This window comes from Anomaloglossus baeobatrachus, chromosome 2, assembly GCF_048569485.1.
Source record: "Anomaloglossus baeobatrachus isolate aAnoBae1 chromosome 2, aAnoBae1.hap1, whole genome shotgun sequence".
Classification (NCBI taxonomy): Eukaryota; Metazoa; Chordata; class Amphibia; order Anura; family Aromobatidae; genus Anomaloglossus; species Anomaloglossus baeobatrachus.
Window position 1 is genome coordinate 541,294,768 of NC_134354.1, and position 17,630 is coordinate 541,312,397.

At 45.1% G+C, this 17,630-nt stretch overlaps 1 protein-coding gene across 1 annotated transcript in view; it reads right to left on the reverse strand.

Moving 5' to 3' along the window:
- The window catches only part of LOC142290366 (coagulation factor X-like), a 35,102-nt gene extending 22,048 nt beyond the window's left edge, over window positions 1-13,054 (reverse strand). Inside the window, exons 1-3 of the mRNA XM_075334333.1 lie at window positions 12,924-13,054; window positions 10,534-10,694; window positions 6,655-6,679 (exon numbers count right to left, since the gene is read on the reverse strand). Coding sequence (XP_075190448.1) covers window positions 6,655-6,679; window positions 10,534-10,694; window positions 12,924-12,993 — 256 coding nt within the window. The 5' untranslated portion in view covers window positions 12,994-13,054. The remainder of the gene's footprint in view (window positions 1-6,654; window positions 6,680-10,533; window positions 10,695-12,923) is intronic.
- Window positions 13,055-17,630: the final 4,576 nt, after the last annotated feature.

Sequence of the window (17,630 nt, forward strand, 5' to 3'; positions counted from 1 at the left end):
GATTACCAGCAACTCCTGCAGCGATCGGACGGGAGTCTGCACAAAAGTGCCAATGTATGTAAAGCGCTGTGGAATTAATAGCGGAATAAAATTATTAATTATTATTAAAGTGTGCAGTTTTTTTTTCTACTGATGCATCAGCTGATTGTATAAATGGCTTTTATACAATCAGCTGATGTGTCATGTGATTCACGTCCTTGAACCTGACACATCATCTGATCGCTTTGCTTTTTATCTGGCAAACCGATCAGAAGATATTGGATCCGGATCGGACATTGCGGGATCCTCGACCCAAGATTACTGTGGAGGGGGGGGTTCTTTAGTTCAATAAAGATGGAGTCACTAATTGTGTTGTGTTTTATTTCTAATAAAAATATTTTTCTGTGTGTTGTGTTTTTTTTATCTTTACTAGAAATTCATGGTGGCCATGTCTAATATTGGCATGACACCATGAATTTCGGGCTTAGGTCCAGCTGATAATATACAGCTAGCCCTAACCCCATTATTACACAGCGAGCCACCCGGCACCAGGGCCACTGGAAGAGTTGGATACAGCGCCAGAAGATGGTGCTTCTATGACAGCGCCATTTTCTGGGGCGGCTGTGGAATGCAATTTGCAGCGGGGGTGCCCAGAAAGCTTGGGCACCCTGCGTTGCGGATTCCAATCCCCAGCTCATAAAATAATTAAAATAAAAAAGAGCGTCACTATATTTTTGATTTCCAGCCAGGTAAACATAGGCAGCTGGGGGTTGGGGGCAGCCGTACCTGCCTGCTGTACCTGGCTAGCATACAAAAATATGGCAAAGCCCACATCCTTTTTTTTACATTTTACATTTTTGGGAAAAAAAACTCCTGCATACAATCCTGGATAGAGCATGCTGAGCCTTGTAGTTCTGCAGCTGCTGTCTGCTCTCCTGCATACACTTGTAGAGAATGAAGGAGAACAGATTGAAGCAGGAAATCACGTCAGATCTATTTTTTTTTCTTCACTAATCTTTAATGGCATTGTTCACTGATAAAAAACTTAAAAACGCAGTAAACAAAAACGCAGCAAAACGCAGCCAAAAATGCACCAAATAGCGGTAAAAACGCATGTGTTTTTTGATGCGGCTTGCCTTTTTGTGCGTTTTTTAGCCGCCAGAAACGCAGCGTTTTTGATGCCACAAAAAAAACGTTAGGTGCGCACATACCCTAACAATATCTGAGAGCCCTGGGAGACCAGGCCAGAGGCAGGCTCGGTAGATCGGCAGAGGAACACATGCACCCCAGGCCAACAGTGTACGACATACAGGGGGCCAGCCAGCCAGCTCCAGTGGGGGGCATCAGCGAGTTACCTTTCTGTGTGCACCAAAATTCTGTCTCCTACTGCTGTGATCAACATCTCTGTAGTGCAGGGTTTCTTATTACCTGTGCACGAGCATCTCTACTATAATAGGTAAAAAAGCCTATCCAGAAATATTACCCCTTGAAAATAGAAGGAAGTATATTAATATCAGAGGAACACCTTCTCTATTCTCTCTTTAATATAACTGGATCATTGAATATAGGGACCAAGGTTGTCTTTTATTCGCCGATAATAATTATTAACAGAAGTGGATGAGAACCTAGTTTGCATTTGATAACTATCCCATCATTACACCGGTTGTATCTTTTTAAAGCCTTGTAACCTCTACTCTCTTTATGAAGCAGCCAGAGGTAAACGCAATGAAGATGTGCCCACTACTCATGGGCCACTATAGTGTGCTTGCCCCCTAGGCTGAAATTTGCCAGCCAGCCCCTGGGACGGACCTCGTTGGAATGATTTCGACACCATAGGTGAGTATATTGTAGGTAGTTATTTTACATAGAGGAAATATGATAACTGAGAAGGGTTTTTCCAAATAGGAGACAACCCCTTTAATTTAGGGTTTTGGTCTAGGGGCTGGTATACTTTAGCAGTTTGGGCTTTTAACTTTTTTATGTTGTTGTAGAAACTGGAAAGGTGAGATGCGAAATACATGTGGGCAAGAAAACTTTGAAGTCATCAAGAAAATGTATTATAATGGTCTATGACAGGGGTGTTAATTTTTTCGAAGGGCCACATAAGAAACTGTGACCAGTGTCAAGGGCCGAACCAATAGGCTGAAATTAATTCTGTGCAATGATAATATTAACTTATTAATTACCATTATAGTTATTGTTTTATGTTAATATTAATTGTATTACTTAATATTGAGCAGAATTAAATATGCGGACATCCCTCTATATACCATATGAGCCCCCATAGGAGTGTCTACAATCAGAGAAGAACACGTCATCTTTGAGTCCCTGGATTTATAGAAGAGCTTTCACCCTTACTCACTTGTCTGGTGTGGTGAATTACCAATAAAATAGAAATTTTGGAGCTTGCTTTATTTTTCACAAAATTTTGTACTGTGATATTCATATATTACTCTTCCTAGAAAAGTATAAATAAGGTCTGGGCTACATGCAGACTTTTTAGATAATGTGTAAGGGAGTAAATCCAAAAAGAACCACTTTAGCAATACTACTGCCACATGCCCTTACCTGTAGGGGAGTCATTTTGAACTGTTAAAGAGGTATTCCCATCTCCAAAATCCTATCCCAATATGTAGTAGGTGTAATAATAATATCAGCAAATACCTCCAACTAGAAATGTAGTAAAGTTTTTCTGATTCACTATGTCACTTACCTCATGTCCAGGGCATTGCAGGACCTTAGGTATCCAAAATTACAACCACACATATTCACAGCTTGTTATCTGTTAGTGGATGTAACCATGGATACCTAAGGTCCTGCAATGCCTAAACATGAGGTAAGTAGTGAATCAGAAGATCTATACTACATTTGTATTTGGAGGTATTTGCTGTTATTATTATTATTATTATTATTATTATTATTATTACACCTACTACATATTGGGATAGGATCTTGGAGATGGGAATACCCCTTTAAATGCCAGTGAAGTAATTGGCTGTATTAGTTATGCTGGGCACTAGCCTCATAAGATATCATTAACCTTTTGTAAAATGCCTAACCACAGCTTTCATACAAAAGGGAAACCACCTTGTGCTTAAAGGGGTTTTCCTTAAATTTAAATTTACCCCCTATCCAACTTATTGATCACTGTGAGTCCAGCAATGACAAGAACTTGAATCTACACTGTGTGCAGAATTATTAGACAAATGAGGATTTTGATCACATGATACTTTTTATATATGTTGTCCTACTCCAAGCTGTATAGGCTTGAGAGCCAACTACCAATTAAGTAAATTAGGTGATGTGCATCTCTGTAATGAGGAGAAGGGGTGGTGTAATTGTGGCGCCCCTGAGGCTTCCGTCGCCACAGAGACATTGCACCTCAGCCAGAGGTGTGATGTCCCATCCTGGGTAAGGAAAGGGGTAAACGCCGGTCCACAGGCAAATTCACACTACACCCATTGTTAGGCATATTTTGGGACCGGGGATAGTGGCAGCCATCCCCCATGCTGCATGCTGGGGGGCTGTAAGACCCATACCTTCTCCCATAGGGTGGGGCCTAGCAACTGGGAAGGTGGGAGGAGCCAGCAGAGAGTAGAGCAGAGAGAGGAAGGTCAAGTTGAGTCTGGAAGAGGAGAGTGAGATGTGAGGAGTTGGAAAGAGAGAGAGCGGTTGAAACCTCAGAACAGCAACAGAAAGTAAAGCTTCCTGGTGGAGACCCTGGGGCCCGGCTAGGCCCAGATGACACCACAGCAGTGAACTACAGAAAGGATTCCAGGGCCACTGAAAGGCTTTCAAGCTCGTGGCCTGTTCCACTAATTCATCGGGTGGAGGGATCGGGCTGCATACAGGGGACGGTCCCTAGAAACTGGAGGAAGAGAAGTCATTTTCCAAAAGTGAACACCGAGGTCCAGGGTGGTTGCAAGCGCCCCGGGCCACATCCCACTGTTGAACCCCTGGGAAGAGGGCACAGTTCCATCCAGGCAAGCCTTCTTGTCCAGAACCTATAGTGGAGGCCAAGACAGGTTTATCCAGAAAAGTCAAGGCTTTGAAGACAGCCGAGGGAAGAGACACAACAGAAGGGTGCACCGGCTTTTACTCCCAGAACTACCCGGGATCGGCGGAGGTCCCTGACAGGGTATCCCAGCACACCAGTGGGCGACCAGGTCGCGACATCCATGAACCAGTGAGTAAAACCTTGAAACTGTATCCCCTGGTGTTGCCTCCGTTATTCCGCCTGCACTGCACCATCTACAACACTACCATAGACTTTTACAAGCACCAACGGTTGCCCCGGGGTATCGCTCCACCTGTGGGGAGCAGAACCATCCCAGCTGCTAGTCCATCAGCCCCAGAGGTCCCATCCAGCAGCGGCGGCTCCATAGCCGCATTCCACAGGTGGCGTCACGAATAACCTACAAACTCTATTATTGATTACCATCTCCACCACCTCCATATTAGTTGACCCCGCCAGGGTCACGGAGTCGGGCCCCGCCACCACTGACTAACCCCCGGACTAGTCCGGCCCGGCACCGGGTGTCCCAAAGCCCTGGGGTGGGTGAGTCATAATGACATCAACACCCTATATAAGAGGTGCTTAATTATTAGGCAACTTCCTTTCCTTTGGCAAAATGGGTCTGAAGAGAGATTTGATGGGCTCTGAAAAGTCCAAAATTGTGAGATGTCTTGCAGAGGGATGCAGCAGTCTTGAAATTACCAAACTTTTGAAGTGTGATCACCGAACAATTAAGCGTTTCATGGCAAATAGCCAACAGGGTCGCAAGAAGCGTGTTGGGCAAAAAAGGCGTAAAATAACTGCCCATGAATTGAGGAAAATCTAGTGTGAAGCTAACAAGATGCCATTTGCCTCCAGTTTGGTCATATTTCAGAGCTGACACGTTACTGGAGTATCAAAAAGCACAAGGTGTGCCATACTCAGGGACATGGCCAAGGTAAGGAAGGCTGAAAAACGACCACCTTTGAACAAGAAACATAAGATAAAACGTCAAGACTGGGCCAAGAAATATCTTAAGACTGATTTTTCAAAGGTTTTATGGACAGATGAAATGAGAGTGACTCTTGATGGGCCAGATGGATGGGCCAGAGAATGGATCAGGAAAGGGCAGAGAGCTCCACTCCGACTCAGACGCCAGCAAGGTGGAGGTGGGGTACTGGTATGGGCTGGTATCATCAATGAACTTGTGGGACCTTTTCGGGTTGAGGATGGAGTGAAGCTCAACTCCCAGACCTACTGCCAGTTTCTGGAAGACAACTTCTTCAAGCAGTGGTACAGGAAGAAGTTGGTATCGTTCAAGAAAAACATGATTTTCATGCAGGACAATGCTCCATCACATGCATCCAACTAGTCCACAGCGTGGCTGGCCAGTAGAGGTATAAAAGATGGAAAAAATAATGACATGGCCCCCTTGTTCACCTGATCTGAACCCCATAGAGGACCTGTGGTCCCACATAAAATGTGAGATCTACAGGGAGGACAACCAGTACACCTCTCGGAACAGTGTCTGGGAGGCTGTAGTGGCTGCTGCAGGCAATGTTGATCGTAAACAGATCAAGCAACTGACAGAATCTATGGATGGTAGGCTGTTGAGTGTCATCATAAAGAAAGGTGGCTATATTGGTCACTAATTTTTTTGGGGTTTTGTTTTTGCATGTCAGAAACGTTTATTTCTAAATTTTGTGCAGTTATATTGGTTTACCTGGTGAAAATAAACAAGTGAGATGAGAATATATTTGTTTTTTATTAAGTTTCCTAATAATTCTGCACAGTAATAGTTATCTGCAAAAACAGATATCCTCCTAAGATAGCCAAACCTAAAAATAACCCACTCTAACTTCCAAAAATATTAAGTTTTGATATTTATGAGTCTTTTGGGTTGATTGAGAACATAACTGTTGATTAATAACAAAAGAAAATCCTCTAAAATACAACTTGCCTAATAATTCTGCACAGAGTGTACATGCGCACATCTGCTCCATCCATTGTGAACATGTTTGATCTATGCTCCATTCAGAGAAGGCCATGTAGAGCATCATTCTAGCGATCTACAAAGGTCCCAAGTAGATGGGACTCCCAGCAGTTGGTCCCAGCAACTTTAAATGTTGGGGAAATGCTATAATGTGCAGTTTAACTTCTTTAATATAGGCAATGAAAGTGAAATGCATGATGCTGAAATCCAGTGGAGTGACTGCACTGCCTATACCCAGAGACCTAAACTGGACTACAGTCTGCATTGAGTTGCAAAGACTAATTACCCCTAGAGAAAAATGACAATGGAGAAAGTGTAGTGCTGCCATTTGTGGCTCTGCAAACTCGGAGGTTTGACACTGTCGTCTGTAATCTTAACCTCTGTTCTCACCTGAGACACGTGGCGTGACCTGCAACATCACATTCTGCAGTGACAAAAATCAGGGAGCAACATTAGTAAGGTAGACTATAAAGTGTACTGAGTAATGCGTCTCGAATATTAAGATGCTAAGCTGTCTGTTGCATTCTAAATTTATAACTGGAGTCTAGTTCTGTAGTCACAATATATTGTATGTCCCCCAGATTCTCTCCTTCTCTGATAGACTGTAACTAATGTGCTGATTTGCCTCAAGTTGTGTAACATCTGTTCTACTCAAACCTTGCCGTCTTCATATCTGTGACACACTTACCAACATACTTGCTCCAAAATTCTCTCTGTAAATACACAATGAAAAAATGTTAATCTAAGTGGATATATTTTTGAAATCTTCAACTAAACAACACCTAAAGGGTAAAAATATTGTTTTTTATATTTTATCATGACGGTAACAAATGGGAATGTCACTCTGGTGGCCGTTGCCCGGTTCCGTTCTCTGGGCCCCTTTTGTTAATGGGGGGTATTTACAGGGGAGATAAGAGTTTTTGTCATGTGACGCCACCTGTGGGTTGCGGTTAGGGATGGAGAACCGCCGCTGCTTAATGTAGGTACTCCCAGGGCAGATGGTAGTAGCAGCTGTGATGGTAGGCCCTCCGCAAGTAGGGCTGTGCCTGGGAGATGTAGAGGGGCAATAATGGAGACCACACCAGGTTGTCTTTAACAGTCTCTACTCACTGTGGACCCAGGGGTTGCTAGTTCAGGTACCCGGAGGACCAGTGCCAATGTAGTGACCCAGGTTGCTCTGTCCCCGGCACTCTCTGTAGATTGAGTGCCCCTAGCGTGGAGCGTTTGGGGACCCTGACTGTCCCTTTTGGGGTACAGTCTCCTTCTTCGTACGGTGGGCAGTGCGGACCCTGCGGGAAGGTAAGTGTTCGAAACCCGATCCTAGTTTACTGCTGATGCCCCCCAGATTATTTGGTTCGGTGAAGTCCATGAAGGTGTGCTCACCGGGCAGGTATTTGCCAAACAGTCTAAAACTTGCGCTTCACCTAGGGCCCTGTGCCCCGTGCGTGCTCAGGTCCCAGTGGTATCTCGGTACCCGTCCTGGCGACCTCTCTCTTGTGTCTCTGGGGTCACCGTTACATGGACCCAGCTCAGGCACGTCCACACACCTCTCCTGTGTGCTACTCGACTCTCTCCTCACTACAGATTGACTGACCCCTCCCACAGGCTATACCCAGGGACTTGTTCCCATGGCGACCATCCCCTTACATGGTTAACCCTCTATGTCCAGTGTGGAGAGGAGAACTAGGATTTAGATTGTTTTTTGGTGGAAAAGGCAAAGGGGTAGGTCCTGCATTCCTAAGAGTGCCCTAAGTGTCTCGGGGGCGCTACATAGCCATCTTACCGCTCAGGAAGGAGACAGGATCTGTGTACCAGAGATGAACATGCTTTAATCAAACATGTAAATATCAACCCAAGAATAAAAGCAAAAGACCTTGAGTAGATGCTGGCAGAAACTGGTCAGATTGTGTCATTATCCACAGTGAAACGATTACTGTATCTACATGGACTGAAAAGCCACTCTGCCAGGAAAAAGTCATTACTCCAAAAGAAACATAAAAAAGCCAGATTAATGTCTGCAAATACAAACAGGAACAAATACCTTACTTTTTGGAGGCATGTCCTGTGGTCTGACGAAACTAAAATTGAACTGTTTGGCCATAATGACTATTGTTACATTTGGAGGAAAAAGGGAGAAGCTTTGACGCCTAAAAACACCATCTCAACCGTGAAACATGGGGGTTGTAGCATCATGTTGTGAGGATGGTTTACTGCAGGAGGGACTGGTGCACTTCACAAAATAGATGGCACCATGAGGAAAGAAGATTATGTGGTAATACGGAAGCAACATCTCAAGACATCAGCCAGGAACTTAAATCTTAGGCAGAAATGAGTCTTCCAAATAGAAAATGACCCAAAACATACTGACAAACTGGTTACAAAGTGGCTTAAGGATAACAAAGTCAATGTTTTGGAGTGGCCATCATAAAGCCCTGATCTCAATCCTATTGAAAATGTATGGGCAAAGATAAAAAGGCAGGTGCAAGCAAGGCGACCTACAAACATGGCTCATGTTACACCAGTTCTGTCAGGAGGAATGGGCCCAAATTCCTATCAACTATTGTGAGAAGCTTGTGGAAGGAGATCCAAAACCTTTGACCCAAGTTATACAATTTAAGGGCAATGGTACTAAATACTAATGAAATGTATGTAAACTTTTGACTTTGCAGAAAGTAATAAAAAATGCCTTAAAACATTCTCCCTCTCATTAGTCTGGCATTTGGCAAATATAAATAATTTTGGTAATCCTAATTTACCTAAAGCGGGAAAGGTTTATTCTGATTTCATGTGAGAAAAACATGCATATATGTCTTTTAAGATAATGTCTTCAAACTTCTGGTTTCAACTGTATATAAACAACCTTTGTTGAAAAAAATATATATTTTGTTGTCCCAGCTGTGATGGGTATATCGTAGATATGGTCGCTATTGTAGCTATCATGGCTATCAGAAGTACTTATCCTTGGCACTAATGCAGTAACACTGTGGTTGTCACAGGTGTGATGAGTGTATCGTAGATATGGTCGCCATTGTATCTATCACAGCTATCAGAGGTACTGATCCTGGCACTAATGCAGTAACACTGTGGTTGTCACAGCTGTGATGGGTGTATTGTAAATATGGTCGCCATTGTGCTATCATGGCTATCAGAAGTACTTATCCTTGGCACTAATGAGGGAGCACTGTGGTTGTCACAGCTGTGATGGGTATATCGTAGATATGGTCAGTATTGTGGCTATCAAAGGTACTGATCCTGGCACAAGTGCAGTTAGGGGTACTTCTCACATAGCGAGATCGCTAGCGAGATCGCTGCTGAGTCACGTTTTTTGTGACGCACCAGTGACCTCATTAGCGATCTCGCTGTGTGTGACATTGAGCAGCGATATGGCCCCTGCTGTGAAATCGCTGCTCGTTACTTCACTGCTCTGGTTCATTTTTTGGATGTTGCTCTCCCGCTGTGAAGCACACATCGCTGTGTTTGACAGCGAGAGAGCAACGATGTGAATGTGCAGGGAGCAGGGAGCCGGCTTCTGGCAGCCTGCGGTAAGCTGTAACCAAGGTAAATATCGGGTAACCAAGAGAAGTGCTTTGCTTGGTTACCCGATATTTACCTTTGTTACTAGCATCCGCCGCTCTCAAGCTGCCAGTGCCGGCTCCCTGCTCCCTGTACACGTAGCCGGAGTACACGTCGGTTAAATAAGCAAAGTGGTTTGCTTATTAACCCGATGTGTACTCTGGCTACGAGTGCAGGGAGCCAGCGCTAAGCGGTATGCGCTGGTAACCAAGGTAAATATCGGGTAACCGAGCACTTGGTTACCCGATATTTACCTTAGTTACCAAGCGCAGCATCGCTTCCACGCGTCACTGGGGGCTGGTCATTGGTCCCTGGTGAGATCTGTCTGATTGACAGCTCACCAGCGACCATGTTGTGACGCACCAGCGATCCTGACCAGGTCAGCTCACTGGTGGGATCGCTTTAGCATCACTAAAGTGTGACGGTTACTTAACACTGTGGTTGTCACAGGTGTGATGGGTGTATCGTAGATATAGTCGCCATTGTATCTATCACAGCTATCAGAGGTACTGATCCTGGCACTAATGCGGGAACATTGTGGTTGTATCAGGGATTACAGATCGCAGTGTTACAAGAGTTGACACGTCTGTACATAGCAACAAAACTAAAACTGAACTATGTTTAGTTATTATGGGAAATAAAGCCACCTTTTATACATGACATCAATTACGTTTGTTAGCCTTATGTTGACCAGTCATACTCCGATCTGATGGCTGAGATTTCTAGCTGGGGGTTATATTGCTGCCCACACACTGTGATTACCAGATTTTCTTGTATTGTTTTGTATACAACAAGTATCTGTCAATTAATCACTATCCCTGAGGAGGCCGTAGGGCTCTCAAGCTCTTGTCCGCATTAAACATTTCTTTACAAGAATACACAGATTCACTTTATAGACACTATTCATCCTGGGATCTGAAGCCTCTATGATGCCTGCTGTCCCCACCTCTGTTTATAGACATTAAAACATGTAGTATGTAGTCGTAGTCCTTACAGTTTTTTCATCATTTTCATACACTTCCCGAGCTTCCTCGTAGTTGCATTGTTCCTCAATGCATTCCCTTTCCAAGTTCCCTTTTTTGAATTCTTCAAATGGACTATTTGCTCGTTTCCACCTCCTGAGAATGCCATTTGCTTCATTTTCGGTCACAAAAACTGCAATTTAGGAATGACAGTCAGCATCATGGCACACTTATTTCCTGGTACCAACACATTTCACAGTGTTGCAAACACATCAGAATCACTGCGTCCCATTGGCCCATTTGAGAAGACCAATGATATTAAACTTGAAGGTAAGAATGGTGCAGCATGCAAACTTATTCTTGTCATGAAAAGAACTGCAATAAAACTCTTAACGAAACACATTTTAAAGGGGTGGTCTACTTCTAGGACAATAGAACAACCGCTTCTAATTCCACTTGTTTGCCCCTGTTAAAATAAAAAACCCTGTACTCACCTCCCATTCTGGCGCCGTTCCGGCACCGTTGGTAATCACGGTTCGGACATTGTGACGTCATGCCCTGTGTCCAATCACTTCCGGCTTCTCTCTCCCCGCCTTCAGAGCAAATTAATTAATCAACAGGAAGTGACGCTGCGATGGCCAGTCACTTCCTGATGATTGCTCATTTGGTCCAAAGGTGGGGAGGGAGACGCCAGCAGTGATTGGACTTAGGGCTCACGTGGCACTGGAACAGCACCAGAAAGGGAGGTGAGGACAAGGTCTTTTATTTTAACTGGGGGAAACAAATTTAGTCAGAAGGGACAAGCCCTGAAAGTCAATGAGATCTGCCCAAAAGCAGTGATACCTATCACACAATGGATCCAGCACAGTGACATGGGTTAGATTATACACAGATGAGCAGATGTAAATTTAGCCAAACATTTTGAATTTCTTCCTATTTTTTTTTTCCTCATTCAGACCGCCATCTTTCCTGGACGTGTTCTATCCATTCATCCACAATAGTGTACAAGGCTGTGCACATGTCAATATTTTTTACGTACCAGGTATCCACAAAAAAAAACCAGAGACATGTCCATTTTTTATCTAAGTCATAAATTAAATTAGCTTATACAAATCAAGGGGTCCAACATAAAATGGAGAGAATACTGATGCCTTCCATTTGTCATCCTAGTGCTGTCTGTTCTTTTTCTGTTTTATGGGTAGGAGAAGCTAGGGAAAAAAATTAGCAGACACAATTTTATTTTACTATCTTTTTTTTTGCATTTGAGAAAATTGTAGACCATATTGATGATGATATAGACACGTTTAGAAAAATAGATAAAAATCGTATGTAGCACACTGATAAAAAAAGGACTGTATTTTCTTGTATGAAAAAAAACAAAAACAGACGAACGTATGAGTTTTCAAGGTGATATTGGTTAGCGTTTCCTTCTTATTTATGCTAAGCGGTAAAGCTCTGAAGAAGGGGTGGGGAAATCACACTGCGTTTTAGCCTAATATCAGTGGCTCCACCAGAGTTTACCTCTGAAGACCTAGAAAATTGGTTTTGAATATTTGCGCTGATGGGGCCATTGCCTGTCATGATGCGAATGGAGTCGCATTGTGCTCTATCGGACATCATTTTCAGCAGTATCCACCTATTTGAGGCGGTACCTCGACGTAGTTGACAGCTCTTTGGTGCAAGATAATACTGCTGATATTGAGGACCCCCCTCATTCAGAGAATGTATACAGCCCATATAATTGTAACATTATTGCACATGGCAGCATATCATGGATGGTTGTTGAGGATACTATACAGAATTTCCATTCACATAAAATAATCAAGAGTTCACAGTAGTTTAGAGAATGTAATTTGTTTATAGCCACATCTTACTATTTCTATTACTGCAATAATACCAGGTTTTGATGTACGGTATATATCAAAGGGATTTTCTATTATTAATTTTTTGTTCTTGTTAGACGTAATATTTAATAAAACATTTCCGGGTACAATACAATATGTACTATATCATATGTAACAATTAGCTCAGTTTTCTAAAGCAGCAATGCTTTGAATCATATTACAATGAATAAAACTGAAATGCACCTAGCAATAATGGACGTAGAAGAGTCCAAGACCACAAAAGGCAAAGCTTATCTATTCATCCATTGCAAATTCCTGTTAGTCACTACAATCACCGGTCACAATGTATCACAATGACGGTAAGACTTGGTAATGTAATATGGGTAAGTACTGGACATACACAGAGAACTGGATTACTAATTATGCTGATACTGGGCAGACTGGTATCACGCCCAGCTCGATCGTATGCAGTGTATAAGGAGCACTATGTACCACTTGGCATTCCAAGACATAATACCCTCTGGAATATCCACTCTATAGATGACACGAAAGCACACAACTACATTACATGCTCTTACCATTTTGTGCAGGTTTAAGGATGACGACAGGTAGAGATATGAGAAGTATGAGATACGTCTTTCCAGCCATGATGTGTTATCCACTGAAATGGTCTTATTTCCTTTTGGGCGTCTAATGTGACAAAAAGAGTCAAGAGTTCAAGCTGCAGCTTGCAAGGGAAATTAGGAAATTCCTGCTTTGCATACAAAATACTGGAAAGTAACCTGGACAGTCCCTGGGCTACAGGCACATGATCTTAAGAATTGTTTACTGACTAAATGCTTTCTTATGGATGTATAACTGCTGTATACAGCAGATGTACCCGTGAGCATTGAAAGTGAAAAAAAGTGTTTGCTTGTCTTATGCAATATGGTCGATGGAATAAGATACACTGTGTTTGCGTTGTGTACATATTAAAAGGACAAAGAACAGAGGTTGTACTGACAAATAAAATGGCTATTGTCCATTTTACCTTAAAGGAAACTTGTCACTTAGAAAATGTAGTCCAATCTGAAGACAGCATTGTTTAGAGCAGGAGGAGCTGAGTAGATTGATATATAGTTTTTTGGGGAAAAAAATCATTATAACATGTTTTCTTCAATTAAATATCTGCTTGTTTTGGGCTTTTCAGGCAAGTGGTAAGTTCCATCAGTGATTTTCCAAGATTTATTTTACTAATGTGCTTACAGAGATAACTGTCATTCACTGACTACGGTCCATACTATTCCCTCACACTATCCTCCTATGATGCCCCTGTGACGCCCCAGGGCTGTGGGGTACTCGGTCCCGGGCTTGTGGTGCGAGGTGGGGGTCAGTCGTGGTCGCGGCCTGGTACCGTGGCCCTTGGGGTGCTGTCCCTCAGAAAAGAAAGGGTTTTTTTGGTAAAATAAAAGAAAAGGGGAAAATAAAAGAAAATAATAAAAGAGTTCTCGATTATGCCACTTGCCGTGTGCGGCCAGGTTATTTGGGGCCGCCGCTACAGGTTTCTGCTGGGGCTGGTGGCGTGATGCAGCCTGGATGTTTGGAGCCCGCCGCAAGCAGGGACAGGTCCCAGCAGTGAATGATGAGGATTGTTGTGGGGAACCGACTGTGTGAGTGCATGGGATGATCAAGAGCACAGTCCACACTAGTGTTGCAGTTTCCACTTGCTTTTACTTTACTGTGGTACTTGAACCCGTGTGTGCCGGTTCCAGGTATACCCGCTCCCCTTGTTCTCCGTGCCAGGTGTGACCTGGTTGGCTGTGACTCGCCCACCCCAGGGCTCTGGGTGACCCGGTGTCGGGCCGGACTAGTCCAGGGGTAGTCAGCGGTGGCAGGGCCCGACTCCGTGACCCTGGCGGGGTCAATTAATATGGCGGCTGTGGGGGTGGTGATTATAGTAAAGTTTATGGGAGATTCGTGACGCCACCTGTGGATTGCGGCTATGGAGCCGCTGCTGCTGGATAGGGCCTCCGGGGCTGATGTAATGGCAGCTGGGATGGTTCTGCTCCCCACAGGTGGAGCGGGTACCCCGAGGCAACCGTTGGTGCTTGTAAGAGTCTATGGTGGTTTTGTGAATGATGCAGTGCAGGGCCGACAGGGCAGTGAAAGGAACAGACACAAACAGCAGTCTCTTTACCTTCTTTTACTCTGCGACAAACGGTGCAGTCCTGGGAAACCGTTACAGTGGTAATGGCGATCCGGTCGGCCTGGAAGCAGTTGGGGTTATCTCCTTGGCCAGGTGAGTATTGAGGCCTTCTCTTTACTCTTTCTTCTTTTTCTACAGAACCCTGCAATATTGGTTTAGCGGGAGCCCTCTCTCTGCTGGGACTTGTGGTACGTCCCGTTCCCGTATGGTAGGCTGCGCAGGCCCTCTCTGATGCTTCTCTGCTGGAGTCCACACCGGACCCCGGTAATGCAGCTGTACCTTCGGGTTGTTTTGGGGGCCAGGAGACCTACAGTCCTCCTTCCCTTCGGATTCGGTTACTGGGGGATCTAACACCCTGGCAACCACAGACTCCGATGTCTAATTTTCAGTGGGTTCTTCTGAGGTGAACCGGTTCCAACCAGTTCTCCCCTAGAATCTTTTCTCTGTGCCTCTCTGCAAGTCCTGCTTTTCTGGGCTGAGCTATCTTAGCTCCAGGCCCCAGCTCGCAAGCCTGCACTACTCAAACTCCTCTCTCCTTGAACTCTCTTCACAGACTGACTAACTCCTCCCCCAGGTCAGGGCTTAAGGAAGGCTCCCTGGAATTCCAGGTTTAGAGCTCCCCCTGCTGGCCTGAGGGAGAAACCGTGCTGCATGTTGGTACTTACTGGCCAATAGACTTCCCCAACTACCTCCAGGCTCAGCATTAATCCTTTGGAGGGGCAACACTGTTGTGGCAACCAGATGCTGGGGCGCCACAGCTGTCCTCCGTGCACACTCATTGTGGTTGGACTCCTGTGGCCTGGAGCTACTTGGAAGTCCCTTTTCTTTAGCCTTGGTCCTAATGCAGGCAGCCTGGACTATTTAAGGGGTTCAGTCCCCGGTCCCCTCTTTGCTGCTTGTGCTTCCGGCTTGTTTGGTTGGCGATGGACCCTGGAGATCTTCTCGCCCGGCAGAGTTAACAGTGTCCCACTGTCCTAGGGTCTCCCCTCAGCCTTGTTCTGAGTCCTGTGAGCCTTGGTTCCAGACTACCACAGGCTTCCCGTGGTTCCTGAAGTTTTGCACTACCACAAGTAACTCACGGTGCCTGGAGTCCTTGTTCCGTACTCCCCAGTCCCTCACTCCTTTTACAGCACTCCGGTGGTTCTTCAGGTCAGTTTCTGTACTTTCCACTTTCTACTACTTCAATCCTCTCCTTCTTGCTTCCTTCTCCTCTCCCCTCCAACTCTCAGCTCTTCACTTAACTTCACTTAACTGACTACTTCCTCCCATCAACTTCCCAACTAACCACTCGCCCCTCCCCCTCGCTGGGTCTCTCCCTACCGGTTGGGTGGCTACCAGTAGCCATCCAATCAGTGTCCTCCCCTTTTACCTGTTACTAGGCAGTCTCCCAGTTTGGTGTTGGGGTTGTATATGTGGCCTGAGGGTGCTGGTGTACTTGCTGGCATGGGTATTCCGGGGTTTGGGTTTCCACTGGTTACATTTGTGGCACCTGGTAGCGCAGGGGTGCTACACCCCCCTCTATACTGCCTCCGCAAACTACTGGGTCACTATACTACTGTGCTCCCTCAAAATTTTCTCCCCCATTTTCTCCCTCCCCTTACAATCCCTTCACAAACATATCTTGAAAATTATAATACAAGTGTGGCGCCCCTGAGGCTTCATTCAGCACAGGTTATTGCATCTCACTTAAGGTGCAGTATTCCTCCAGGGTAAGGAAGAGGTTAACCGCTGGTGTTTATCACTTACATAACACACACACTTTTGGTGCTTTCCCACTGGAACTGAGCTAGAGGTGGTCACCATAGCAACGGGACTTTCCCAACCACTAGTGAGTCATCAGGAAGGTGGGGGCAGCCCTGGGGAAGTGAGAGAACACACAGACATTTACCTCACAACGGCTACAGACTGAGAAGAGTCAGGAACATGGTCAATGAGAGGAGTGCTTAAGAGCTCCCTCCGGATCGGGTGAGCTGGCGAGACACAGGAGCAACACGGTAGCTGGAGGTAGAGCTCAATAGCTCCCTCAGCACCATTGCAGACAGGGTGCAGAGCCCTAGGGTGGCACTTCACGTTTCGCCATCAGAATCTGCAGGACAGGGGGATTTCACGTCTCTCTGGCCAACACAAGATCCCAGGACACAGCAGCAGATAGAGCCAGGAGTCGTGATCACGGTCAGGCCTCACAATTGACTTGCGCTGCCTGCAGACAGGACGGGAACTAAACCCAAGGACACTGGGGTCCCTAAGTAACTCCAAATCACAGGGATCCACACTAAAGAGCGCAGAAAGGAAGGTCTCACAGTCCACAGCAATGGTAGTGGCCTCTGAACTACCCGGGATCAGCTGGGGCTTATCATGGCGAAAATCGGCACTTCAGGGGTGACGACCTAACAGTGAGTAAAGACCTTGAACCGCATTCACTGTGTGCCAGTCATTGTCGCCGCCCTGCTCTCCAGCGCCATCGGCCACTACTACCCCCATCATCCTCCCTGGGACCTAACACCACCTGTGGGGAGCCGAATCATCCTAGCTGCGTTACCATGCGCCCCAGAGGACATCACCCGCAGCAGCGGCTAATCCCTGGCCGCACACCACAGGTGGCGTCATGAGACAACTACTCCCAACATCCTCATTCCCCGCCCTTCATCCTTTCATGGACACCTTGGGGCCACGAAGACAGGCCAGGCCTCCGTGACATCCCCAAGACCTCCCTTCATCACTGGCCCGGTGATGAGTAAAGAAACCCCGGCCCCGTGGGGGGCTTCACAAGTGAATCTCAATAAATTAGAATATCCCCAAAAAGTTAATTTATTTCAGTAATTCAATACAAAAAGGGAAACACGTATATTATATAGAGTCATTACACACAGAGGGATTTATTTAAAGCATTTATTTCTGTTAGTATTGATGATTATGACTTACAACCAATGAAAACCCAAAAGTCATTATCTCAGAAAATTAGAATATTATATAAGACCAACTGAAAAAATGATTTTAAACTCAGAAATGTTGGCCTACTGAAAAGTCTGTACAGTAAATGCACTCAATACTTTGTCACTTTTTTTTACACAAATTACTGCATCAATGTGGCGTGGCATGG